We start from the raw sequence: 27,769 nt of genomic DNA on the forward strand, positions 1-27,769 counted from the left end.
TGTAAAATAAATACACAAATAAAAATAATGAAATATTAGGGTGTTAATACTACTACTAATTAAATGTAAAATAAATACACAAATAAAAATAATCATAAATATATACAATAAATGAATACTATGTAATAATAACTAACGCCTAACCTTAACCCCCGAAAAAATAAAAAAAATACACATCCTAACAAAATAAATCAATTATTACTACAATTTCTTTTTTTGTTCAGGTTTGGGGCTTTAGTCCCGGTTCACACATATGTGATGCGGGAACCCTGCGAATCCACTGCGGGTTCCCAAATCGCATTCAACTCGCATGCAGTTCACACTGCCATTAGCGAATCGCTGGGGGGTGTCAATACAAAGTTAACGACACCCCCAGATCAGTTCACATATCTCCATGCGAACTGTCAGTTAGGACAGGAATCGGATCACATAGGTGTGAGCACCCATGCGACCTGATTCTGGTGCGGTCCCAAAAAAGGGTCCTGTGCGTGTTGTGTCCGAATGCGATGCAAATTCAGCCAGACCAATGCGCTCCGAATCACATGCAATGTCTGTCATCGCACATATGTGAACCGGGACTAAAGGCCCGTACACACGTACCGATTGTCGGCCGTAAATATTCGGCCGACGACCGATCGGCCAATTGTAGGCTTGTTAGTATGATGCTGCCGACAGCCGACAGCGCATTTTCGGCGGAACAGAATCTGTCATGCAGGCATTAAAGTTTTTGTTGGCCAACACCAGAACGGCAGATTGTTCGCCAGTCAGTACAGATTTCAGCCGACAGACAGCAGATTTGCAAGACTGGGCATGCTCAGAGAAGAAAAAACACACGGAAAGTTAACCATCACATGACATCACTTCTGCAGTCGGCTGTTGTTGGCCGACAAAATTCGTGAGCAGTCTTTTGCACTTTTCAACAGACAAGACAGCCCTCGGACAAAAGACGGCCGATCGTTCGGCCGACGATTGGTACGTGTGTACGGGGCTTTAGAATTTGATTAATATTAATACTGATTAATGTAATTTTTTTTTTTTTTTTTTTTTAGTTTAAACAGAAAATCGGGCAAAAACACGCAAAAAAAACGCATGGAAGTGCACAAAAACACGCATGCCCATTAATTTCTATGAGTATAAAAACGCACCAAAAAAAACGCCCAAATTTGCCCAACTTGAGCTACAAGAAAAGCTCCAGAACTTTTTTGATGTTCAGGTTTTTGGCGACTTGTAGTGGAGATGTGAACCGTCTTCATAGAGAATAATTTATTTTTTTCAGGTTTTTTTTTTTTTAAGGACTGACAGCGGCCACAATGAAAGCAGATGCAAACGCGGACTGGCCGACACTTCCTTCGCTCTGTGCGATCGACTCCCACAAATTGTTTCTTTTTCCATACAATTCTGTGTGGCTGAATTTGCATCACACAGACATCGCATGTGATTTGCAGAGCAGTGCGCTCCGAATCATATGCGATATCGGTCATCGCAGATATGTGAACTGGGAATTAGTATTATTTGATTATTATTACGAATACTAATTAATGTAATTTTTTTTTTTTTTAGGCTGCATTCACATGTCAGCGTATGATCGCGGGCAGAACCGCCGCGGTTCCGCCCGCGATTCGGAGATTTATTGCAAATCGCGGGACGCCTAGCGTTGCCCGTTGATTTGCAATAGCCCCCCAAACACCGAGCGATGTTGCCGCGATTTACGCCCGCCGAATCGCGGCAACATCGCGCAAACAAAATCGCGGGACGCAATACGCTCCAAAGAAGCTCTTGTACTTTTTTGGAGCGTATTGCGTCCCGCGATTTTGTTTGCGCAATGAACCTAGGCTGCAACGGTGCTCAAGAAGAATACACAAATCGATTATTTACTTATCCTGAAGTTCAGCTTTAAAGGTAAATTCCACCTTTTGTAAAAAAAAATGTAGTAAATAAATCAACAGAACTACCTGCTGACCTGGAATTTTCTAGCACTTTTTGTTTACAAATTTAAATCAGTATTTTTTTGCTAGAAAATTATTAATATATAATATATATATATATTAGCAGAGACCCTAGGAAATAAAATGGCCATCCTTGCAATTTTTTATGTCACACGGTATTTGGGCAGAAATTTTTCAAACGCATTTTTTGGTGGAAAATTAAATTTTAAATAAAAAAAAATATATAAACCCCCATTTGATTATATTTTTGTAGAATATTAAATATGATGTTACGTTGAGTAAAGAGATACCCAACATGTCAAGCTTAATTTAAAACTGCGTAATTTTTTGGGGTGAAAAAAAAAAAAACTTTAAATTAAACACAATTTAAAAAAAATGTAAAACCCCCAATTTTCTTTGTAAAATATAAAAGATGATGTTACACTAAGTAAAAACTACAGTATTTAAAAATCTCCATAGGCGTAATTTTAAAAGTTTTTACAGGTTACCAGTTTAGAGTTACAGAGGAGGTTTAGCGCTAGAATTATTGCTCTAAGTCCCCGTTCACACTAAGGCGACCTGTGAGGCGACCTGGTCGCCTCACAGGTCGCCATAGGTCGCCTCCCATAGGGAAGCTGCGGACCCGTTCTAATAGGAGCGACACTTCGCTTCTCGGCCTTTTGGCTAAGATCAAGTGTAGTATCTGTTCTTATCAGTGTTGGAATGGAACCTGAAGGTTAGTATCGGTGGTGGCCGAAGTTAACCGGGGCGCTCTGGGCGTAACTGGAGGACCGGAGTAGGCCAAACCAGAGAAAGCCGGATGGTTCCAATGCCTTCCTGATTTGAATGGGTCCGCCCCTGTCAGTTTGAAGGGAGTGGGAAAGCCGGGCGACCACGGTTAGTACTGCTCCTGGATGTGATTGGTAAGGAATGACGGATGGTGGTGGGGGAACCTTTCCTCCTGGGTTGAATCTGGCCTTGCAAAGGCTTGTCCCCAGTTGAAGGCAGGTTCTCCCTAAGCTGTCTAAAATTCTGATGCCTCCTGATGGGATAGGGCTACACGAGGTCTGGCCGGGGGCTGAGACCGAAAAAGCCCGTGGTGTATGTGCCCCTGGGGTGGCAGCCCAGGGGTGCCTCAATCTCACTGGTGAGGGGCAGCTCACCTGAGTTTTTGTGGCACCTTGGTCACTGCACCATCACACTTTTTCAAGCACCTGCCTCTTGGGGTGGGCCTTTTGGCCAACACCAGAGGAATTTTTTATTCCTGGCCGGGGGGCCTGCCAAGGTTTTGCACTTTGGCACTACCCTGCACTTCTCCACTTCCCTTTTCCCCACTCTGTTTTTCTTTGTTGTGTGTCACGTTTGTCCCTTTTTTTGGTTGAGCACTTGCACAACTTGTACGGCGTAGGTCCTCGGGCCTGCCCTGTAAGTCTTGGGAGGGGGTGGATATGGCCTTTTGGCTTAGTTCGCCCTCTCCCATGGGGTCTCCCTTCGGGGGAGCCCTACCTAGTACTCGGGGTGGGCTGTTTCGGCAGTCCCCCTGAAGAATGGGGTCTGCCCGGTTTCGGCTGGGTGGACCTAAGTGAGTACCTCAGTCCCTGTCAGGAGCTTCGCGCCCCGGGGGATCAGGGTCAGGGCCCTTCCTCTTCGGAGGAGGGCCACGTGTGTACGCCTTGTGCACTTTTTGTGTGTCCACGTTTGCGTGTGTGCACATTTTTATGCACCGGGTGTTAAGTCTTTTGAGTGTGTTTCACACACCACGGGCTTTAAAAAAAAAAAAAAGTCACTCCGACTTAGAAAAAGGGTCCGGAGCTTCTTTGGGGGTGACCAGGAGGCGACCGCCATAGACTTCAATGCTATGAAGTCCGTGGCGGCCGCTCCAAGGTCGCGGTGCGAAGTAGCGTCGCTTGTATGTGAACGGGGCCTCACCCTAACATTTGTGGCAACCTGACAAATTACTTCTAGCCCCCAAATATTATATAATAAATATATATATTAGCAGAAACCCTCGGAAATAAAATGGCGATCCTTGCAATTTTTTATGTCACACGGTACTCGGGCAGCAGTTTTTCAAACGCATTTTTTGGGGGGAAAAAATAAACTTTAAATAAAAAAAAAAAAAATAAATAAAACAACATAAACCCCCATTTTTTTTTTTGTAAAATGTGAAAGATGATGTCACGCTGAGTAAATAGATATCTAACATGTCATGCTTTAAAATTGCGCACACTCGTGCAATGGCGACAAATTACAGTATTTAAAAATCTCCATAGGCTTCATTTTAAAAGTTTTTACAGGTTACCAATTTATAGTCGCAGAGGAGGTCTAGTTCTAGAATTATTGCTCTCACTCCAACATTTGCGGCGATACCCAACGTCAGTATTTTTACTAGAAAATTACTTCTAACCCCCCAATATTATATAAATAAAAGCAGAGACCCTAGGAAATAAAATGGCGATCCTTGCCATTTTTTATGTCACACGGTACTTGCGCAGCAATTTTACAAACGCAATTTTTTGGGGGGAAAAATAAACTTTTTTTTTTTTTTAATTTAAACACACAATATAAACCCCCAATTTTTTTGTAAAATATGACAGATGATGTTACGCTGAGTAAATAGATACCTAACATGTCATGCTTTAAAATTGCGCACACTCGTGGAATGGCGACAAACTACGGTACTTAAAAATATTCATAGGCGTCATTTTAAAAGTTTTTACAGGTTACCAGTTTATAGACACAGAAGAGGTCTAGTGCTAGAATATATATATATATATATATATATATATATATATATATATATATATATATATATATATATATATATATATATATATATATATATACACACACACACACACACACATATATTATATTTTATATATATATATATATAAAATATAATATATGTGTGTGTGTGTGTGTGTGTGTGTGTGTGTGTGTGTGTGTGTGTGTGTGTGTATATATATATATGTGTGTGTGGTCGGCATTCACTCAATTTGCAGAGCATTGCAGCTGTGATTAGTGCATCCGGGTGCAATGCGCAGGCTCTTGAATGGTGTACTCCCAAGCTTCAGGTCCATGTGGCGGTGCGCCCCTCCTGTTATAGGGCTGGAGCAGGTGCTGCTTGGACTACAATTGCTGTGACCTCAGTGCCGTTGCACTCTGATGAGTCCCCCTGCCTCGTGGAAGATGGGACTTGTAGTACTTTCATCAAACAGTCCTCGTGATTGGACAACACGGCATTAGTGGAAGGGGGAGGGGAGACATTTTGGAGGAAAGTGACCATGCTTCATGCTGTATCCGAACTATGGGTGTAACGTGACACGACGAGGTCTAAAAAAGTGGACTACGCCTTGAAGACTTATGTGAGATTTTAAGGATTGGATTCAGATCTATTTAACCACTTAAGGCCCAGGGCCATTTCTGACACTTTTTGTTTACAAGTTAAAATCAGTATTTTTTCCAAGAAAACTACTTAGAACCCCCAAACATTATATATATATATTTGTTTTTTAGCAAAGACTCTGGAGAATAAAATGGCGGTCATTGCAATATTTTTTGTCACGCGGTATTTGCGCAGCGGTCTTTAAAACGCAGTTTTTTTGGAAAAATTACGAAAAAAATCAAATTTCACTGCATTTAAAAAAAAACTAAACAGTAAAGTTAGTCCATTTTTTTTTTTGTAGATTGTGAAAGATAATGTCACGCCGAGTAAATAGATACCCAACATGTTACGGTTTAAAATTTTGCACACCCGTGGGATGGCGACAAACTACGGTCAATAGAGATCTCAATAGGCAACGCTTTAAACATTTTTAACAGTTACCAGTTTAGAGTAAGGGCTCTTTCACGCGGTCCGCCTCCGTAGGCGGATCCGTGCTGCTCAGCGGGGATCGATCCGCAATCCCCGCTGAGCCGGCGGATGACAGCTCCGTCTCCGCTGCTCTCTATGGGGAATCGGATGAGAGCGGACCGCCTGCCCACTCTCATCCGATCCCCAGGACGGATGGAAAATAGGGTTTCCATCCGTCCGGATTTCACGGACAGGATCAGATGCGGATGGCAGCGGGTGTCAGCAGACATGTCAGCGCTGACACCCGCTGCTCCATAGGGCTGAATGGGGCATCCGATCAGATCCGCCTAAAAAACTGACAGGCGGATCTGATCAGACCACCCGTGTGAAAGAGCCCTTAGAGTGTAGCTCTTTTTTTTTTTTAATTATTGCTCACTCTCTGGCGATCGCGGCGATACCTCACATGTGTGGTTTGAAAAGTGATTTCATTTGCGGCTTGACTTCCATATGCCTTTTCTTTCGTGCACGAGCTAACGGCGACGGGGGTGGCTAAATTTTTTTTTTTTTTCCTACTTTTTTTTAACTTTATCAGGTTTAAAAAAAAAAAAAAAAAAAAATCTGACCACTTTTATTGCTGTCACAAGCAATGTAAACATCCCTTGTGACACCAATATGCAGTGACAGGTACTTTTTATGGAGGGATCGGGGGTCTAAAAGACCCCAAACCCCTCCACTACACTTCCATGTATGCAAAACGCCGCAAACGGCATTTTTGAATACACTCGTTTTTTGAATTTGCCGCCTTTAGCAGCAGAATAACCCAGACGCGACGTCATGGATGCCGCCTCCAGGTTACGTCATCGGAGACCCGATCAAAGCCGAAGCCGCTTAGATCGGGACTCCATCCAGCCGGCGGACGTGCCAGCTGGGTCCTCGGGTCTACCGGTGGCACGGGAGACCCGGGCAAAGCCGCGGAGAGCAGCGGAAGGGGGGGGGGTGTCCCCCTCCCGCTCGCTGAGATAACGACCGAGTGGCTCCCGAGCCGCATCGGTCATTACCGCCGGAAAGCCGACCACCGGCTCTAAACAACGGTACCGGGGTGATGCCTCTAGCTAGAGCATCACCCTGATATAACACCGCAAAGTTAGCTGACGTACCCATACGTCACTTTGCGGTAAGTGGATTAAAGTGTTTAAAGGGGAATTAAAGAAATCAATTGAAAGCGATCGACAAATGGCAGCACATGGTTCAGATTTTTAAGATCTGAACAGAATACTGAAACTGATGGAATAACCATCAGACTGGGCTGTGTGAGAATCACTAAAATTCAATCTATAAAAATAATTCACATCACACAAGAAAATATAAATCAAATCGTTTAGCTTCTTGGCCCCAAACTTAAAAGGTAACTCTACTTTTGTGGGGAATAGAAAAAAAAAAAATAGGAATATATATATATATATATATAGTCATAAAAGTCATATTGTAATTGTCATTAAAATTCCCTTTCCTTTTCAATCTGCATCTGCTGTCATTTCCTGTAAAAAGCAACATGGCCGCCTGGAGGCATCTTGTACACAGATGGTATACAAAGCGCCCCCCCCCCAGGAATGTCATACAAGTGATACAAGTGTGATTTTTGGGCATCCCCTGCAACAAAAATTTGATTTTTGGTGAGATACTCCCAAAGGGAAATCACTTTTAAAGGGATGCAGGCCCTGCCACTTTCCTCAGAGCCCTGCAGGTGCAGTAGCTGATAATTGTAAAACCACTCCCATTCACTCTGCAGATGCACACAAATAAACTGCAATCTGCAACAACGTTTGTTAAAAAATCTCTGCAATGCACATAGATCACCCAGAGGAGAATGTTTTTTTCTCAACAAATATGCAGAAGGGGCCAGTTCACACCACATGTAGTCCAGTGCATTTTTCTTCTGCATTAAAAATGCATGGATAGTAGGTTATATGATTTTGAATAGCAAAGTTCACACCAGTGCGGTCAGTTTCTAGAAAAAAAATAAATAGAATATGCTGCTTTTTTCTGCACTGGACTGTATGGAACAAGGTAAAATGCATCAAAAATGCACCTGACCACACCGAAATGCACCGGAACACACATGTCCTTATTTAGGGTTAATAAAAAAGAGGGTGAAAAAATACACAGAACTGGATCAAAAACGCAATAAAAACGCATCACAAATGCACTGGAACGCATCATAAACGTGCATGCAGGAAAGCATTTGGAATGCACCTGCACTGTGTTTCTATGGTGTGAACTCGCCCTTACTCTTTAAATTTAAAGTTTAAAGTATTACTAAACCCAGGCCCTGCAGTCACTATATCTGATCTCACACAGTACACAGAACATGGAAATGCAATTATTTTAGTAAATATAAACTGCTAAATACATTTTCTCATCAGCAGTATATAGCAGTCTTGTGGCTTCCATAAGTGCCTGTTTAAAGCTTGTAGGAGGAGTCTTCCTTCTGCACTGACTGTCCTATGAGGCTGCAGGACCCCTGACTCTCTGTGTGGACATTGCTGATTGGCCATGTGCTGATCACATGCACCCTCCTAAGAATAATTGTGCCCCCCTCTCTCCTCATCATCCTGCTAATACATTTTTTAGATAAAACATTTTCATTTTCATTAAAAACCTGATTTTGGACCCTGTGATGTTGTCATTGAGTCTCTATGCTTCTCCATGGAATGCAGGGAGTTGATGGCTGGTGGGAGGGGCTAGCAGTGAGATTATGGCTGGTGGGAGGGGCCAGTGGGGTGCTCTATATATCTTCCAGAAAACATCACAGCCTCAGTACTCCTCCCAGGAGCCCTCAGTCCTGATGTAAGTGGGCTGGCTCGTGGAAGGAGTTATGCAAATATCAAAGTGCCTAGATGGGTGGGCGTCAGTCTGGAAGAGTGGGCGTCAGTCTGGAAGAGTGGGCGGACAGCACTAGGTAACACCCACATGTGAAGTTGAGCCTCCATGATTGAAAGAACCCAAATACAATGAATGAAAGGGGCGGGCCAGGGACAGTCAGGCTGGGAAGGAAAGGGTGTCACACTGGCGGCCCACCAGCTGTTGTAGAACTACAAGTCCCATCATGCCTCTGCCCATGGGAGTCATACTTGTAACTGCAAAGCCTCATGGGACTTGTAGTTCAGCCACAGCTGGAGGGCCGCCAGTTTGATACTGGGCACCCTCCAGCCAAGAAATAAGGTGGAAGCATTAGGGTAAAAAAAAAAAAAAGAATTCTACCTTTACAACCACTTTAACCACTTCTGTACCGGAAATGATTTGCCCCCTTAATGACCAGGCCATTTTTTGCGATTCGGCACCGAATTACGTTAACGGATAATTGCGCAGTCGTGCGACGCTGTACCCAAATAAAAGTGATGTCCTTTTTTTCCCACAAATAGAGCTTTCTTTTGGTGGTATTTGATCACCTGTGGGATTTTTATTTTTTGCGCTATAAACAAAAAAAGAGCGACAATTCTGGAAAAAAATATTAATAAAAATTAATAAATAATAATAATATTTTTCACATTCTATCACATTCCCAAAAAAAAAATGTAAAAATCTAAATTTCTTAACATTTTAGGCCAATTTGTTTTCTGCTACATATTTTTGGTAAAAAAAAAAAATAGCAATAATATTTTGATTGGTTTGTCTAAAAGTTATCGTGTCTACAAACTACGGGAAAGATTTATTCCATTTTTTTTTTTTTTTTTTTAGTAGTAATGACGGCGATCTGCGATTTTTTTTTTTTGCGGGACTGCGACATTGCAGCGGACAGATCGGACCCCTAACTGACATTTTTGACACTTTTGGGGTGACCAGTGACATTACTACAGTAATCAGTGCTAAAAATATTCACTGTTACTGTAATAATGACACTGGCAGGGAAGGGATTTATACTATGGGTGATCAAGGGGTTAAATGTGACCCTAGGGGAGCAACGCTAACTGTGGGGGGGGGCCTTGTGAAATGACCATAGAGACATGTGTTCCTATATAGAAGGATCACAGGCGCTCTGTGATCATTCCAGGGAGAAGAACTCTCCCTCTCTGTGTTTACAACAGCCGACTGTCCTCTTTCAGGCGGGTGGCCGGCGGCAATCAGAGCCACCTGCCCTGTGCATCGGCTTCCCCGCTGCCAAGTGGGGGCGGGAGCGCGCCCCCTAGCTGCAGCCGTGCAACCGACGTAGGTCTGCGTTGTTTTGCGCAGGAGGGCCGCACTGCCGCAGTAAATTGGCAGCGGGCGGTCCGGAACCGGTTAAGTTGATCGCTTTCACATGAAAATAAGTTACACTGTCTCTCTTTTAAGAAAAAGTACAGAATATAGAAAGATCCGAACTAATTTTATTGCAACATTTTAAAAAACTGGCTGAGAAAAAAAATAAATCAATTTCCAGGAACATCGATCGCCCCTGACAATCGTCTCTATCCTTTCTACAGAGTCCAGCGCCGGAGGCTGCCGCCACCCTCGCTTGCCAAGCGTACCGGATTTGGGATGTCACCCGCGGGTCGGCCTGTACGCTCCTGCAGCCCGCAGGACACGGATTCGCCACTTCAATCTCCAAACTGGATTGTCTCACTCACTTGAGCATTAAAGGCGGAACAATAGCAAGGAGCTCCCTAATTCAGTAATCTCATTCCAAATCCTTTCGCCTGTTGCCCGTCCTTTTAGGCCTGAATTGGCAATCCCCACGTGGTAATCACGGCGCTAATTGGTGTCAGGGAAACCAGCGCTGCTCAGGTCTGTACGCCTGGACGGCGGCACGGCGGAGGGGAGAGGTTTGAACTCCGCACCGCCGCCATTCCTCCTAACACTGATCATGTCTCAATTTTTGATATAAAAAAATCCAATTTATAAACCATGACGCTAAAATGAGAAAATATTCCTTCCTGGTCCCCTGAGGCAATCGCACATTCCTCGCATCAACAATTCTCTGGATATAAATGATTTATTACCAATAAAGCCAGTTATATTCGGTGCATTTAGAAATATCCAGCCCTTTGATAAACAATCTACAGAGTTGGCCAGAAACCAGTTCCAGAGGAAGTCTATTACACATTCTCAAAGCCCTTACTGTAAAGAAGCCTTTCTGTAAACAGAGGTTTAACCGCTTTTCCACCAGGACTTGCCTAACCCAGGAAGTCTCCAAACTATGGCCCGCTACAAGATTTTGTCTGGACCCCAGCTAGGATCAGTGACCTATCCTCAATGTGCGCTGATTGAGGATTAAGGTCAGCAAAGGCTGCCTATGGTCTTTGATTCTGATGTAAATTAGGGACTCTGAAAGGAGACCCTGATGGGGACCCCTCTCCTTTACTGCACATACTGTCCACCGTCATACCCTTCACACTCCTCTCCTGTACATACTGCCCACCGTCATACCCTCCACACTCCTCTCCTGTACATACTGCCCCCTGCCATGCCCTCCACACTCCTCTCCTGTACATACTGCCCCCTGCCATGCCCTCCACACTCCTCTCCTGTATATACTGCCCACTGTCATACCCTCCACACTCCTCTCCTGTACATACTGCCCACTGTCATACCCTCCACACTCCTCTCCTGTATATACTGCCCACCGTCATACCCTCCACACTCCTCTCCTGTACATACTGCCCACTGTCATACCCTCTGCACTCCTCTCCTGTACATAGTGTTCACTGTCATACCCTTCACACTTTTCGCTTGTATATATTGCCCCCTGCCATACCCTCCACACTCCTCTCCTGTACATACTGCCCACTGTCATACCCTCCACACTCCTCTCCTGTACATACTGCCCACTGTCATACCCTCCACACTCCTCTCCTGTATATACTGCCCACCGTCATACCCTCCACACTCCTCTCCTGTACATACTGCTCACTGTCATACCCTCCACACTCCTCTCCTGTACATACTGCTCCCTGCCATGCCCTCCACACTCCTCTTCTGTATATACTGCCCACTGTCATACCCTCCACACTCCTCTTCTGTATATACTGCCCACTGTCATACCCTCCACACTGCTCTTCTGTACATACTTGCCCACTGTCATACCCTCCAAACTCCTCTCCTGTACATCCTACCCACCGTCATACCCTTCACACTCCTCTCCTGTACATAGTGCCCACTGTCATAGCCTCCACACTCCTATCCTGCACATACTGCCCACTCTCATACCCTCTGCACTCCTCTCCTGTACATACTGTCCACTGTCATACCCTCCATACTCCTCTCCTGTACATACTGCCCACTGTCATACCCTCCACACTCCTCTCCTGTACATACTGCCCACCGTCATACCCCCCCACACTCCTCTCCTGTACATACTGCCCACTCTCATACCCTCTGCACTCCTCTCCTGTACATACTGCCCTCTGTCATACCCTTCACACTCCTCTCCTGTACATACTGGCCTATGTCATACCCCCCACACTCCTCTCCTGTACATACTGCCCACCGTCATACCCTTTACACTCCTCTCCTGTACATACTGCCCACCTGTCATACCCCCCCCCACACTCCTCTCCTGTACATACTGCCCACTGTCATACCCCCCACATTCCTCTCCTGTACATACTGCCCACCGTCATACCCTTCACACTCCTCTCCTGTACATACTGCCCACTGTCATACCTTCCACACTCCTCTCCTGTACATACTGCCCTCTGTCATACCCTTCACACTCCTCTCCTGTACATACTGCCCACCGTCATACCCTTCGCATTCCTCTCCTGTACATACTGCCCTCTGTCATACCCTTCACACTCCTCTCCTGTACATACTGCCCACTGTCATACCTTCCATACTCCTCTCCTGTACATACTGCCCACTGTCATACCCCCCACATTCCTCTCCTGTACATACTGCCCACCGTCATACCCTTCGCACTCCTCTCCTGTACATACTGCCCTCTGTCATACCCTTCACACTCCTCTCCTGTACATACTGCCCACTGTCATACCTTCCACACTCCTCTCCTGTACATACTGCCCACTGTCATACCCTCCACACTCCTCTCCTGTACATACTGCCCACCGTCATACCCTTTACACTCCTCTCCTGTACATACTGCCCACTGTCATACCCTCCACACTCCTCTCCTGTACATACTGCCCACCGTCATACCCTTTACACTCCTCTCCTGTACATACTGCCCACCGTCATACCTTCCACACTCCTCTCCTGTACATACTGCCCACCGTCATACCCTCCACACTCTTCTGTACATACTGCCCCCTGCACTCCTCGATTGCATATCTTACCTACAAAAATAATTTTGTCATTTCCCCAACCTTGCCACTCTGTCATGGGCACACTTCTGACAGTCCATTTAGAATGTATGATCTAGCACAGAGGTGTGTATGTGGTCAGAATCTCTGGTCACATTTGGGAACAGTTTATGTTTTGTTTTTTCTTTATTTGACACAATAACAATTCTGACCATTTTCAACAAAAATGTATTCGCATAGGAAAAATCCTCCTGCTACAGCCCCAATGGCGAAATATTTTTCAACCTGTCGCTCTCCATTCAATTCAACCTCAAAAAAGAAAAAAAAAAAAAACCTGAAAAATGCAGACACACATTTTTTAAACGAATAGGACTATAAAATCTAAAACAATGAGGCTGTCAGATGATGAGACTGAAAGGTAAAAGGTGATAATAAGACCCGTCGTGTGAAAATGAACGGCGGGGTTCGGGCAGTTTACTGACACGCGAGCAAGGAGCTGACGCTTCAGTTTACAAGGAACAAGCCATCGCAGACGTCTCTTCCGAGTCCTAAAAAGCGGAGCGGATCTATTTTTACTCGCCGTCAGATTTTGCCTCCTGAGCACTTTGTCCGGGCTTTTTGTGATTATCCCCAATTTGACGTTTTCTTCCTGAAGCTATCTGACCTCAAGTTGTCATCTCGCATAATTCACGCCGCCGATGATTTTCAGACAAAAGCAGGTATACATCTCCGAAAAGAAGAAAAAAAAAAAAAAGGATGCCAGCCATCGGGAGTCGCAACGCGGGGGTTACCGGTCGCCATGGCAACTGTGTAGTTATACGTGCTAATGGTCTGTCCTTTTGCCAGGCAACTAACTGCCGTGTGATGCAAGTGCACCTGTCTCCACTATGGGTTGCCATGGCGACGCTCCAGTTGCCATGGCGCCCAACACGCTAATCGCCTTGCGAGGGCAGACTTACGGCAGTCTTCCCCCTGAAAGCCAGCTGTTCTCCTCGCAGATTGATTGTCTGGGCATGTGATGGAATGCTCTTCGTTGGAGACGGCGAGAAACTTCATTAAATGTTCTTTGGGAGGGAAGAGCAAGAGGAAAAGAAAAAAAGGAAAAAAAAAAAAAAAGGGGGGGGGTAAACGTGCCACGCTCCGTCTCGCAGAGCGAAATATTAGACTTGCAAAACGATCTGCGAGCCTCCAAAATCTTGTTATGAAGCCGTAAAGCAGCGCAGAGTCCACGCACGTCCCGAAACTGATAATTCGCCCCGAAATTGGGAGAGACGGCGGCTCCGCCGAGCGCAGGATATTAAACTTGTTCCATGGAGCGCATTCCTGCTGAGCGAGCTATAAGGATTAAAAAAAAGATATAATAATTTATGGCGCGGCTTGTTATACTGAAAATACAGCAGATTTGGATCTTTTTCCCAGCGGGAAAAATTACAGCAATAGTTTTTATAGCTTAGCGTTTTTTTTTTTTTAATAAAAGAACAATCATTGTATACAGTATACATATATATATATATATATATATATATATATATATATATATATATATATATGTATATATTACCATTGTGTCCCCTATGCCACTAAATTCATGAGTACTTTGCTCCAAGTTGCTAGGTGCTTCTGACCCTCGCTATGAGGCCCGACTTGCCCTCCACCCCTCCTACTGCGGCCGATACGACAACAGCTAGGAAGGAGATGGACACTGCATTGCAGCAGCTTGTCTCGGCTCTGAGCACTTTCACCAGACTAGCAGCAGCAAGAGGAATGCAGTGGCTGACAACTACCCCCCCCCCCTCATTCCTTTTGCCTTTTTTTTTACTCTAGGGATATCAATCAGTCCACAGCCCAGGTAGGAGATGGACGCTGCCTAATGGCAGCTTGTCTCAGCCCTGAGAACTTTCACCAGACTAGCAGTGGCAAGAGGAATGCAGTGACTGACAACTCCCCCCTCATTCCTCTTCCTTTTTCTTCTTCTGGGGATATAAATGAGTCCACAGCCCAGGTAAGAGATGGAAGCTGCAATATTGGCAGCTTGTCTCAGCCCTGAGAACTTTCACCAGACTAGCAGCGGCAAGAGGAATGCAGAGGCTGACAACTGCCCAACTCCCCCCCCCCCTCCTTCTTATTCCTCATGCCTTTTTTCTTCTGGAGAAATGAATCAGTCAACAGCCCAGTCTGACAACTCCCATCACACTCTCCCCCCCCCCCCCCTCTAGCCTTTCTTCATCCGGGGAAATGAATCGGTCAACAGCCCTGAAAGTAGATGGACGCTGCATAAAAGCAGCTTTTCTTGGCTCTGAGCACTTTTTCCCAGACTAGCAGCGGCAAGAGCAATCCAGAGGCTGACAAATCTCAGCAGCCCCCCCATTCCTCTTTTCCCTCTTGCCTTTTTTAACCTGGGGAAATCAGTCAGTAAACAGCTAGGGAGGAGATGGACACTTAACAGCAGCTTGGCTCGGCTCTGAGCACTTTCCCCAGACTAACAGCGGCAAAAGGAATGCAGAGGCTGACAAATCCCCTCCCCCTTCCCCCTCCATTTCTTTTTGCCTTTTTTCGTAAGGGGAAATTGATCAGTCAACATCCCCAGGTAGGAGATGGGAGCTCCACATAGCAGCAGCTTGTGAAAACTTTGCCCAGACAAGCAATGGCAATAGGAAAGCAGAGGCTGACAGCCATTCCCCACAAGCATTCCTCTTGCGGTTGCTCCTCTGGGGAAAGTGCTCAGAGCCGAGACAAGCTGCTGTTATCCAGAATTCGTCTCCTTCCAAGCGGTTGATGGATTGGCTGTGGCAGGAGGGGAGGAAGGCAGGTCAGACTTCATAGCTAGGTTTAGGAAGTAGGAAGCACCTAGCAACTTGGCTCAAAGCACTACATGTACTTTGTCCCGTAGGAGGCAAAACAGTATAAAAAACAAACAAATGATAGTTCCTTAAAGGAAACCTTTCATTAGAGAAATGCTGTGACTGGCTTTGTGGGTGTTCTCCTAAAAATCTTAAGTCTTAGGCCCCTTTCACATGAACGATCTGATCTGATCCCCCGGTCAGTTTTTTAGGCGGATCTGATCAGATCCTCCATGCATCCCTATGGGGCAGCGGATGTCAGTGGTGACATGTCTGCTGACACCGGCTGCCATCTGCATCCGATCTTGTCCGTGGAATCCGAACCCCATTTTCCATCCGTCCAGGGAATCGGATCGGATGAGAACGGACAGGCGGTCCACTCCCATCCGATTCCCCCATGGAGGACAGCGGGGCTCTGACACCTCCCTCTCCGCACACAAAGCGGAGAGGGAGCTGTCACCTGCCTGCTCAGTGGGGATCGGCGGATGGATCCTCCGCTGAGCAGCACGGAGTCCGCCAACGGAGGCGGACCGTGTGAAAGGACCCGTAATTCTTTTTTTAGTCGCTGACCTTGAACCGGAATGGGGCAGAGCAAACTGGACTGAAGGTGAAACTCCTGACCTGCATACCTGTTCCGGGTCAATGACTCAGAAAGAAATGAAGCCTTTGGCTCTACATGACAGCCAGGCAACCAGCATCTTCAGGAAGAGGTCATTTAATGGCAGTCTACATATAGGCGGTCCCCGGGTTACAAACATCCGACTTACAAATGACTCCTACTTACAATCGGAGGGAGACAACAGGAAGTGAGGAGAAATCTCCCCCCAGGAAGGGAAATTCACTCCTGTAAAAGTAATCATGGTGTCTCCACTGAAGCTTTATCACCAATCCTGGTTTCCACAACAACCCAAAATTTTCAAAATCCAATTGTCATAAGGACACAGCAAGTGAGGTAAAATCTTCGTCACAGTGGCAGGAGACAGCAAAACAACCCTTCCCTATGTTATCCAAAAAACTTAAAAAACATTCTTTTGGCTGGGGGCTACACGTTAAAAATGTACTTGTTCCGACTTACAAACAAATTCAACTTAAGAAAAAACCTACAGTCCCTATCTTGTTTGTAACCCGGGGACGGCCTTTAATGTATTTTTATCTGTTATTGGGGGAGCTACGAGGGAACTACAGGTCCCAGCAAGCCTGGCCAATCATATGCTTTCCCCACAATGCAGATGGACAGAAGTCAGCTGTGTACAGAGAGATATAATCAGCTCTTATATAACCCCTGGCTCGCCATTTTTAGAGTATCAAATTGTCCAATTAGCAGAAAGTTACCCAACAACAGAATAACATCCATCTAGGAAGACAAAAAAACGTGATTTGACACAAAATGTAAATTTGCCTATTTACTCTCTCATCTCTATTATTAAACTGAAACAACTGACATCAACAAATACAAATAAAAAGTGTAGCGCAAAACCAAATCGAACAACAAATATACCATAGGTAAGTGGTGCTGATATAGAAATGTAAAAACTGTGCAAAGTACAAATAAAACCACAAAAATACTCAGTAAAAGATAATAAAGACAGTGCAGTCCAATTATTAGTAGTAAAGTCCACAGACTGAAAACATGAACCTCCATGCAGGAAATATTGTAGAAATAAACCGTGCCACTTTCTGTGCTTCAATCCTCAATGTGAAACATCCACCACTTCTAGAAACCTCCACCACTTCTAGAAACCGCCACCACTTCTAGAAACCGCCACCACTTCTAGAAACCTCCACCACTTCTAGAAACCTCCACCACTTCTAGAAACCTCCACCACTTCTAGAAACCTCCACCACTTCTAGAAACCTCCACCACTTCTAGAAACATCCACCACTTATAGAAACCTCCACCACTTATAGAAACCTCCACCACTTATAGAAACCTCCACAAATTTCTAGAAACCTCCACCACTTATAGAAACCTCCACCACTTATAGAAACCGCCACCACTTCTAGAAACCGCCACCACTTATAGAAACCGCCACCACTTATAGAAACCGCCACCACTTCTAGAAACCGCCACCACTTCTAGAAACCGCCACCACTTCTAGAAACCGCCACCACTTCTAGAAACCGCCACCACTTATAGAAACCGCCACCACTTATAGAAACCGCCACCACTTATAGAAACCGCCACCACTTATAGAAACCGCCACCACTCATAGAAACCGCCACCACTTATAGAAACCGCCACCACTTATAGAAACCTCCACCACTTATAGAAACCTCCACCACTTATAGAAACCTCCACCACTTATAGAAACCGCCACCATTTCTAGAAACTTCCACCACTTCTAGAAACATCCACCACTTCTAGAAACCTCCACCACTTCTAGAAACCTCCACCACTTCTAGAAACATCCACCACTTCTAGAAACCGCCACCACTTATAGAAACCGCCACCACTTATAGAAACCGCCACCACTTATAGAAACCGCCACCACTTATAGAAACCGCCACCACTTATAGAAACCGCCACCACTTATAGAAATCGCTGCCTACCAGAACATGTGGACTCAGTTACCCATACAGGTACTGGGTCAGCCACATTTAGAACATGTTCAGAGGATGACTCCAAAATGTTTCCAAATAGGATAGTACGATGCATCAGCTCCTCGCAGTGTGGTATCAAATGGTACGTAGAACCATAGGATAAAGAAAAAGGCTCCACATAGTGCAAAACCGCATCACCTAAAATTTAATAAAAAAGGTACAAAACTTATATCAACTCTGAACAACAAGCACTTGTAACTAGTGATCGACCAATATCGTTTTTTTTTTTACCACCGATATTGTGGTCATCGGATATCGGTATCGGACGATATCTGCCGATATTTTCGGACATTAAAAAAAACATTGTTTTTAAAATGTCTACAGGTACTGTGGTGGAGGGATATGGGGGTCTAAAAAACCCCAAAACCCTCCTCTGCACTAAAAGCATTCAAAACGCCAAGTTTGGCTGTTCTGAATGCTATAAGATTTTGAATGTGGTGCCGCCAGTACCCGGAAGTGATGTCATGACATGACATCACTTTGGGTACTCAGCGGCGCCGAATTCCAAGAAATGGAGACTCAGTCAGACGGCGGCAGTGCAGATGGAGACCCGGTCAGAAGGCGGCGGGAGGGGGGGGTGTCCCCTCCCGCTCCTTGGAATGTCAGCCGCATCGGTTGTCATTACAAGACAGCCGACCGTGGGCTATGGACACCGGTACCGGGGTGATGCCTCTAGCTGCAGGCATCATCCCGGTGCATGCACTTTCCCGAAATATCGGCAATATCGGCAAATCAGAAGCCGATTCCGATACATCGGGGAAAGTCCATATCGGCCCTCGATATATATCGGCTTTGATGATAATCAGTCGATCCCTACTTGTAACATCATCCAGCATAGAAGATTAGAGTGCAATGGCCTGAATAATAAAAAAAAAAAAAAAACGCGTTTCGTCTTCAAAGACATCATCTGGGGTTTGAAGATATGCTGCCCATTGCTTGTATATATAGCATTTACAGTAATTATCTTAATTTCTGTCCCACCATGCACATCCATCCTGGAAAAATACTTCCTGGTAATAAACATGGCCATATAGAGTGAGCTTCAAGCCTCACTCTGGATTCTCATGTATGCACCAAGCCTCACTCCTATTGTTGGAGAGCACTCTAAGCCTCATTTTTGATTCCCCTGTGTGAGTATTGGGTGGCGCTATCCAAGCCTCGTCTTGGAACACATACGTGAACACACAATGTAATCCGGACGTGACTTGGTGCGTATGGACTACCATTAAGCGCATGTGTCAAACTTGTCCTACACGATCGTCACTCCCCCCAAGGGATCACAGACAGGGAAGTGACAACCTTGTCTGAAATCCACCTCACTATAGAGGAGGCCATCTAAATGAGCTCAGACCTACCTATCCAACAGAAAAAAAATAAATAAGAGCAGAAAAAAACATTATTCAATTAAATTATTGGAGCCGTGTGATTGGCCCTTTACCTCGATCTATGATCAGCTGTGTTCTAAGGACATAGCATTCACAGAGCGCACCACCAAGGCATGATCATGGCAGGACTTCATATGAAGCCCTACCAGAACTGCCCGGCTGCGCTGTAGCCGTCATTTGGCTATAGTGCAGTCAGGAAGTGGTTAAAATTTAGTAATACCCTGTCTCACCCTGCTCTTCACATGCTCAGTTGCTCTTTATTTTTAGGCACCGTGCCAAATTTGTAGGGGGTCGATCTGTTAACAGCCTAAAGATATACTGCTGCTCAGGGGCTCTGGGCTTCAGTAAAATGGCAGCATCCAGCAAGAAGAAACAGGAGCAATGCTGGAGGCAATTTACAGCACACAATAATTTTGGTAGCATAACTATTAATGTGGAATGTATGTTCCTTGCAAAGCATTATTTTTTTATCAAGTGGTTATGGGTAAAGTTCAGCTTTAAGTTAATTGGATAAACAACATAAAAAAAAGTGATATACTGTATAAATATTTTATGTATGACAAAAAAAGCCACAATAAAAAAAAAAGCAATTAATCTACAAAACCCGCCTTTAGGCACAAAACAAATGCAGCGCTAGAAAAGGGTAACGGTAGAAGACCAAAAACAAAAAAAAGTAACAAAGATCATAGAGTAAGTCGCTGTTCACACTATTGCGGCTTCTGATGCGACTTGTGTTGTACAGAATCACATGACAAGGGAAATCTCAATGTTTTCAATGGGGCCCATTCTAATCAATGCAACTCACCATGGTGTGACTTTGCAAAATGGTTCCTGCACTACTTTTAAGCGATTTACAGTGTGACTTGGCCCCACAGAATATACAAAGTCGCACTGTAAATTGCATCAAATTTGCATCGCAGTAGTGTGAACCAAGCATTAAGCAGGCCATAGTTGGATTGAAATTCAGCCGGTTCAGCAGGGACCAGCCAAATTTCAATCCATGGGTGGCCCCTCTGGCATGGTGGGAAATTTTTCGTAATCAGCAGCCAATAGGTGGAACAATCAGTGAATTCTAAAAGCAGAGCGTCATTGTTCCCAAAATACAATGTCTCAGCGGGAAGGATTCCTCGATTTACATTGATTGGGTGGATTGTGGAATCCGTTCCTTTTTTTTCCCCATTCAGCCCAAAATCTAAAATAGTGATAAAAGTAACAAAGTAGCAAAGATCAGAGAGTATGAATTACAAAATATTAAAATAGTGATAACAGTAAACAAAGTAGCAAAGATGATAGAGTATTAATTACAAAATCTTAAAATAGTGATAAAAGTAAACAAAGTAGCAAAAGATCAAAGCGTAATAATTACAAAATCTAAAGATAGTGATAAAAGTAACAAAGTAGCAAGGATCATAGCGTACTAAAAGTAATCAAAGTGGCAAAGATCATAGAGTATTAATTACAAAATCTTAAAATAGTGATAAAAGTAAACAAAGTTGCAAAGATCATAGAGAATTATTTACAAAATCTAAACATAGTGATAAAAGTAATAAAGTAGCAAGGATCATAGCGTAATAAAAGGTAGCAAAGATCATAGAGTATTAATTCCAAGATCTAAAAATAGTGAAAAAAGTAGCAAAGATCATAGCATAAAAATTACAAAATCTACAAATAGTGATAAAAGTAACAAAGTAGCAAAGATCATAGCATAAAAATTACAAAATCTAAAAATAGTGATAAAAGTAGCAAAGTAGCAAGGATCAGAGTAATAACTACATGATCTAAAAATAGTGCTAAAAACAAACAACGCAACAAAGATCGCAAAGTATCAACAAATGATCTAAAAACAATAATAAAAGTAACAAAGATCATAGAGCAGAGTTGCCTCCATAGCAATTTCTCCAAACAAAACAAACACGGCGTAACCACAGCAAAACCGGTTCAACTGTTCAAACTTAACTGGTCGCCGCCATGGCAACGGCTGAACACAAATCTCCAGAGGCTGCGAGTCCAGCATGGAGGGGAGTCGCATTGGATGGAATCAGACAAATTTTTGGAACAACTCTCATAACTGAACATGGAAGCAGAATAGAAGGCTGAGCGGGAGCCGAGACGGCTGTAGGTGAGTTTAAAATATCGGTATATTAGTGTGCGACCCGTACAGCGCCAATCGCCGGAGTGCTCAGAGATGCCAAACGATTGCCTTACCTTTGATACGCCTGAGGAGAGGTGGGAGGGGTGTTGAAGACGTGGGAGTAGGGGTGGTAGGGGGTCTTTTTCAAGGCTTGGATCAGGTTCTGCCTGTATTCTGGGTCTATACACCACAAGGACCCTTTGCCGATACTCTGAAACACAAAGAAGAACCAATTACATTAGATATGCAAACACCGCTATGCGTAAAGGGTCACCATACACCTTACAATCAACTCTGGATAGATTACCTAGATCCTCATATTAGATAGTTTTGGTAAACCCAATATATTTGTACCCAATTAAGAAAGCCCGTGCAAAACTTTATGGTTGGTAGATTTAAAGGGTAACTCCACATACATAGGAAAAAAAATAGTAAATCATAAAAAACAATATAGCGTATACAATTGCGACACAAGTCATATTGTAATTGGATGTTATTGATTCCTTTTTAATCTGCAGTGCTGTAATTTTTTGTAAAATGCAATATGGCCACCTGGAGGCTCTCTGTACACAGATGGTATACAGAACGCCCCCCAGAAATGTCATTTCCTGCTTACGTGATTGGCTCACAGATATTCCCAGAAGTCTGCACTAAGATACAAGTCAGATATCAGGCATCCCCTGCAACACAAATGTTATTTTTGGTGACATACTCCTAAATATAATCACATCTAAAAGGGATGCAGACCCTTAGACCTTCCTCATTAGAGCCCTGCAGGTGCAGCAGTTGATTGAGAATTATGAATCTACTCCCATTCACATTCACTCTGCACATCATGGACACAGACAAACAGCTATTTCTTCAGAATACCAAAAGGTAGGAATCCGTAGCAAAGTTTGTGAAAATCCCAACAAAGAGATCACCCAGAGGGAAGGTTTTTTTTTTTTGGTTTTTTACTAAAGTGGAGTTAAATCTGGGATTCTACCTGTTGAGCGTTTTCATGATTCAGCATCAACGCCAAAAAAAAATGCTTAGATCTGAATGGAGCCTTATTGTCCATAGCCTGGGCACAGGTTCACTGTGAGACATGATCGGTGCAAAGACATCATTGGTGTCAGTGGGACGAATAGTGCTCCATCATTGGTGTGAGTAGAAGGAGTAATGTCTTATTGTTGTCAGTAGGAGGAATTATGCCCCATCATTGGTGTCAGTGGAAAGAATAATAACCCATTGTTGGTGTCAGTGGGAGGAATAATGCCCCATCATTGGTGTCAGTGGGAGGAAGAGTGCCCCATCATTGGTGTCAGTGGGAGGAACAGTGCCCCATCATTGGTGTCAGTGGGAGGAATACTGTTCCATAATTGGTGTCAGTAGACAGAATATTGCCCCATCATTGGTGTCAGTGGGAGGAACAGTGCCCCATCATTGGTGTCAGTGGGAGGAACAGTGCCCCATCATTGGTGTCAGTGGGAGGAACAGTGCCCCATCATTGGTGTCAGTGGGAGGAACAGTGCCCCATCATTGGTGTCAGTGGGAGGAACAGTGCCCCATCATTGGTGTCAGTGGGAGGAATAGTGCCCCATCATTGGTGTCAGTGGGAGGAATAGTTTTTGGGGGGAGGGGGGTGAAGTTTATCATTAAGTAATAACTGTTATTGGCCATCATAAAGTGAACCTGTGCCCCGGCTATGGACAATAAGGCTCCATTCAGGCCGAAGCATTTTTTTGTGTTGATGCCGAAGCACCACAACGCTCAGCAGGTAGAATCCCATTCATGTTTGCATTCTGTAGAAAAAGTACAGGAAAGGTCACATCCACATTAAGTCTATAGTCCCAATGCAGGACACAATGCTTTGTTACCCATCGTCCTGGTTCAAATCATCGCATTGTGTTGCCTGTATGAACAGACCAAAAGTATTTGCATATTTTAAAAATCAGTAAGGGAGCTTAAAAACAAGTTCTTCCTGACCAATGAAGGAATGATGTTTGAGTGATGGGGTCTCCTCTCATTACTTTTCATGGAAGCCTAGAATGGTCCCGCCCACCGCCTGCGCTCTTCGGATCAAAGAAAGACCAAGGTGGTCACATGACCGGATATATATAAAAGGACTTTTTTAAACATTGCTCTCTAATTTGGTTTGGGAGGAAACTCCCAACTTGGATTCGTGAAAAGATGCATTCAGATTTATAACAGGTTTAGGCTCCATTCACACTCCAAAGTTGTGCAATTTCTATTGCAAGTTTACATTGCAACTTTGGGTGAATGCAACTTGTATATGACTTTGGCTTTGGAATTTGGCTTTGACTGTCACACTGATAACATTAAAATGCAATTTTCATGCGACTTTTGATAGTGTACATTGTAGTCTATGGCACTCAAGTTGCAGGATAGTCACATCCAAGTAGTGCAGGAACCTTTCTTATGTTGCTGCAACTTTAAGTCGCATAGCTTTGAATTGCTTACATTAAAATACACGGGCTGCGACTTGTCATGTGACTCTATGGGGTTTGATATACTAAAGGCAAATAAACTGTGCACTTTGCAAAGTGCAGTTGCTCCAGAGCTTAGTAAATAGGCAGAAGCTCTGCTGACGTCCATCATCCAATCACGTGTAAGCAAAAATGCTGTGTTTTTTTTCCCCTTGCAAATGATTGAGTATTCTTTGTAAAGTGAAGCCTTGCCTCATTTACCAAGTTCTGCAGCAACTGCACTTTACTTTAGTAAATCAACCCCTATATCTCCAAAGTCGCATGACAAGTCGCACAAGTGTGAAGCCTTAATGACCAGTTGGGGTTTTAGTTGGTTTCTAAGAGCATAGAAACAACAAGTCTGGCAAGGCTCTGCATCAATAGAACATAATATGAAAAGAGGTAAGACTTCAGTGTCTGTATTATGAACTCTAAAGTTGAATTTCTCCACAGTGCCTACAGACACAGAGGTAAATTAGGGTCGGTTTTTAAAGTGCTTTTACTGGTTGTTCAGAATCTGTAAATACTTCAGTGTGCATGACCTGGGCACAAGTTCACTTAAGAAGCAAGATTCTAGGACCTTCCATATGACAATCACAGCTCTCTGCTCAGATCTGGCTGGGAATTGAGTAATCAGCGGTCATGTGATCACTCAGTTCTCGGGTTTAGTGCCATAGCGGGACAGCTGCCGCATCAGAATGATGCTGCAGCAGGAAGGCAAGCAGGTTTGTTTTTTTGTGAACACCATACATCTCCTTTAAGTTAGCCAATAAGAAGTATTACTTAAACTTCATAATTTCTGTATTGATTGGTGGCTAACAGTACAAGCCTTGACTACTGGTTGGAGCAGAGTCCTCCAGCAGTGCAGAGCATTTCCAGAGAGGAGAGTTAAGGAAGGAGCAGAGTCTTCCAGCAGTGCAGAGTATTTCAGGAGAGGAGAGTTAAGGAAGGAGCAGAGTCCTCCAGCAGAGCAGAGTATTTCAGGAGAGGAGAGTTAGATAGAGGAAGGAGCAGAGTCCTCCAGCAGAGCAGAGTATTTCAGGAGAGGAGAGTTCGAGGAAGGAGCAGAGTCCTCCAAAAGAGCAGATTATTTCAGGCGCGGAGAGTTAGAAAGAGGAGAGTCCTACAGCAGAGCATTTCAGAAGAGGAGAGTTAGAGGAAGGAGCAGAGTCCTCCAGCAGTGCAGAGTATTTCAGGAGAGGAGAGTTAAGGAAGGAGCAGAGTCCTCCAGCAGTGCAGAGTGTTTCAGGAGAGGAGAGTTAGATAGATGAAGGAGCAGAGTCCTCCAGCAGAGCAGAGTATTTCAGGAGAGGAGAGTTAGAGGAAGGAACATAGTCCTCCAAAATAGCAGGCAGAGTATTTCAGGCACGGAGAGTTAGATAGAGGAAAGAGGAGAGTCCTACAGCAGAGCATTTTAGAAGAGGAGAGTTAGAGGAAGGAGCAGAGTATTTCAGAAGAGGAGAGTTATAGGGGAAGGAGCAGAGTCCTCCAGCAGTGCAGAGCATTTCCGGAGAGGTAAGAAAGGAGCAGAGTCCTCCAGCAGTGCAGAGTATTTTAGGAGCGTAGAGTTATGGGGGAAGGAGCAGAGTCCTCCAGCAGTGCAGAGTATTTCAGGAGAGGAGAGTTATAGAGGAAGGAGCAGAGTCCTCCAGCAGTTCAGAGTATTTCAGGAGAGGAGAGTTATTGAGGAAGGAGCAGAGTCCTCCAGAAGTGCAGAGTATTTCAGGAGAGGAGAGTTATAGGGGAAGGAGCAGAGTCCTCCAGCAGTGCAGAGTGTTTTAGGAGAGGAGAGTTATAGGGGAAGGAGCAGAGTCCTCCAGCAGTGCAGAGTGTTTTAGGAGAGGAGAGTTACAGAAAGGAGCAGAGTCCTAAAAACAAAAGCCAATGTAAGCTCTCAATATTTGAGTTACTCTTCCTAAATGTTAATCTTCTGCAGAGATTTAAAAAAAAATCCAGCATATAAAATCCAGATCATCGGTCTGCAGCTCTCCAGCCACTGAAAAATGAACATGCCAGCATGGCCGCTCCCGTTCTTCCATTCATTGTTGGCAGAGGTCCTCTAAGAGTCTTACTGGTGCAATGTGAAGCTGTGTTGCCGTCTGTGAGGATAATGGATCTTACCGGTCCTAATCTGCCAGAAATGTGGCCTATTTATTCTCAATATGTACAATGATTTGCTCTCAGCCTTTTGACGTTGCAGTGAAGAGGCACTCCAGTTCAATTAGGGCTCTCCACAAGCCGCAGACCCCGAATAACAATCTCCCCGGCTGCCTCCACACTCAAGTTAAGCGCCAGATAAATTATGTGAAAGTCTGCGGAAGCACATTCCCCCCAACCTCTGAGCCCCCCCCAATACATCTCCTCATTCCATCACATCGAAACCCCTATCTTTCAGCCCTCCGTGTTAGAGAACATTTTCTAGAACCCCCGGAGAAATTTTGGATAATTTATTATGGGAGTAAAACTACCTTTTGTCATGGACGCTTCAGCAGATACAGGAGAGCCATCACAATGATAGAGGCAAGAACACCCCCCAAGAAAAAAAAAGTTATTTCTCTTTCTTTACAAGTGCCCCCCAAAAGTCTTCATTAAGAGCCAATAAATATGATGGGGCAGAACAGAAAAAAAAGAGAAAGAAGAGGGGAAAAAGAGAAGAGAACAAGAGAGAAGAGCAGAGGAGAAACAAATGAAGAGAAAAGAAGAAAGAAGAAAGAAGAGAGAAGAGAAGACAGGACAAGAGAAGAGAAAAGAAAAGAGCAAAAGAGAAGAGTGACGAGAAGAAGAGAAGAGAAAAGAGTGACGAGAAGAAGAGAAGAGAAAAGAGTGACGAGAAGAAGAGAAGAGAAAAGAGTGACGAGAAGAAGAGAAGAGAAAAGAGTGACGAGAAGAAGAGAAGAGAAAAGAGTGACGAGAAGAAGAGAAGAGAAAAGAGTGACGAGAAGAAGAGAAGAGAAAAGAGTGACGAGAAGAAGAGAAGAGAAAAGAGTGACGAGAAGAAGAGAAGAGAAAAGAGTGACGAGAAGAAGAGAAGAGAAAAGAGTGACGAGAAGAAGAGAAGAGAAAAGAGTGACGAGAAGAAGAGAAGAGTGACGAGAAGAAGAGAAGAGGGAGAGGGAGGAAGGAAGAGGGAGAGGGAGGAAGCGGGAGGGGGAGGAAGAGGGAGGGGAGGAGAAAGAGGGAGGGGAGGAGGAAGAGGGAGGGGAGGAGGAAGAGGGAGGGGAGGAGGAAGAGGGAGGGGAGGAGGAAGAGGGGAGGAAAGGAAGAGGAGGAAGAGGGAGAGGAGGAAGAGGGAGGGGAGGGAGAGGAGGAAGAGGGAGAGGAGGAAGAGGGAGAGGAGGAAGAGGGAGAGGAGGAAGAGGGAGAGGAGGAAGAGGGAGAGGAGGAAGAG

The 27,769-nt window shown here is 44.5% G+C and overlaps 1 protein-coding gene across 5 annotated transcripts in view; it reads right to left on the minus strand.

Moving 5' to 3' along the window:
- FOXN3 (forkhead box N3) overlaps positions 1-27,769 on the minus strand; it is a 312,655-nt gene that overhangs the window by 116,791 nt on the left and 168,095 nt on the right. For all 5 annotated transcript variants that reach the window (XM_082242801.1, XM_082242797.1, XM_082242799.1 and 2 more), the window contains exon 3: positions 21,988-22,124. In XM_082242801.1, coding sequence (XP_082098927.1) covers positions 21,988-22,124 — 137 coding nt within the window. The remainder of the gene's footprint in view (positions 1-21,987; positions 22,125-27,769) is intronic.

The sequence above is a fragment of the Pelophylax lessonae genome (genome assembly GCF_965119305.1).
Source record: "Pelophylax lessonae genome assembly, chromosome: 13".
Lineage (NCBI taxonomy): Eukaryota > Metazoa > Chordata > Amphibia > Anura > Ranidae > Pelophylax > Pelophylax lessonae.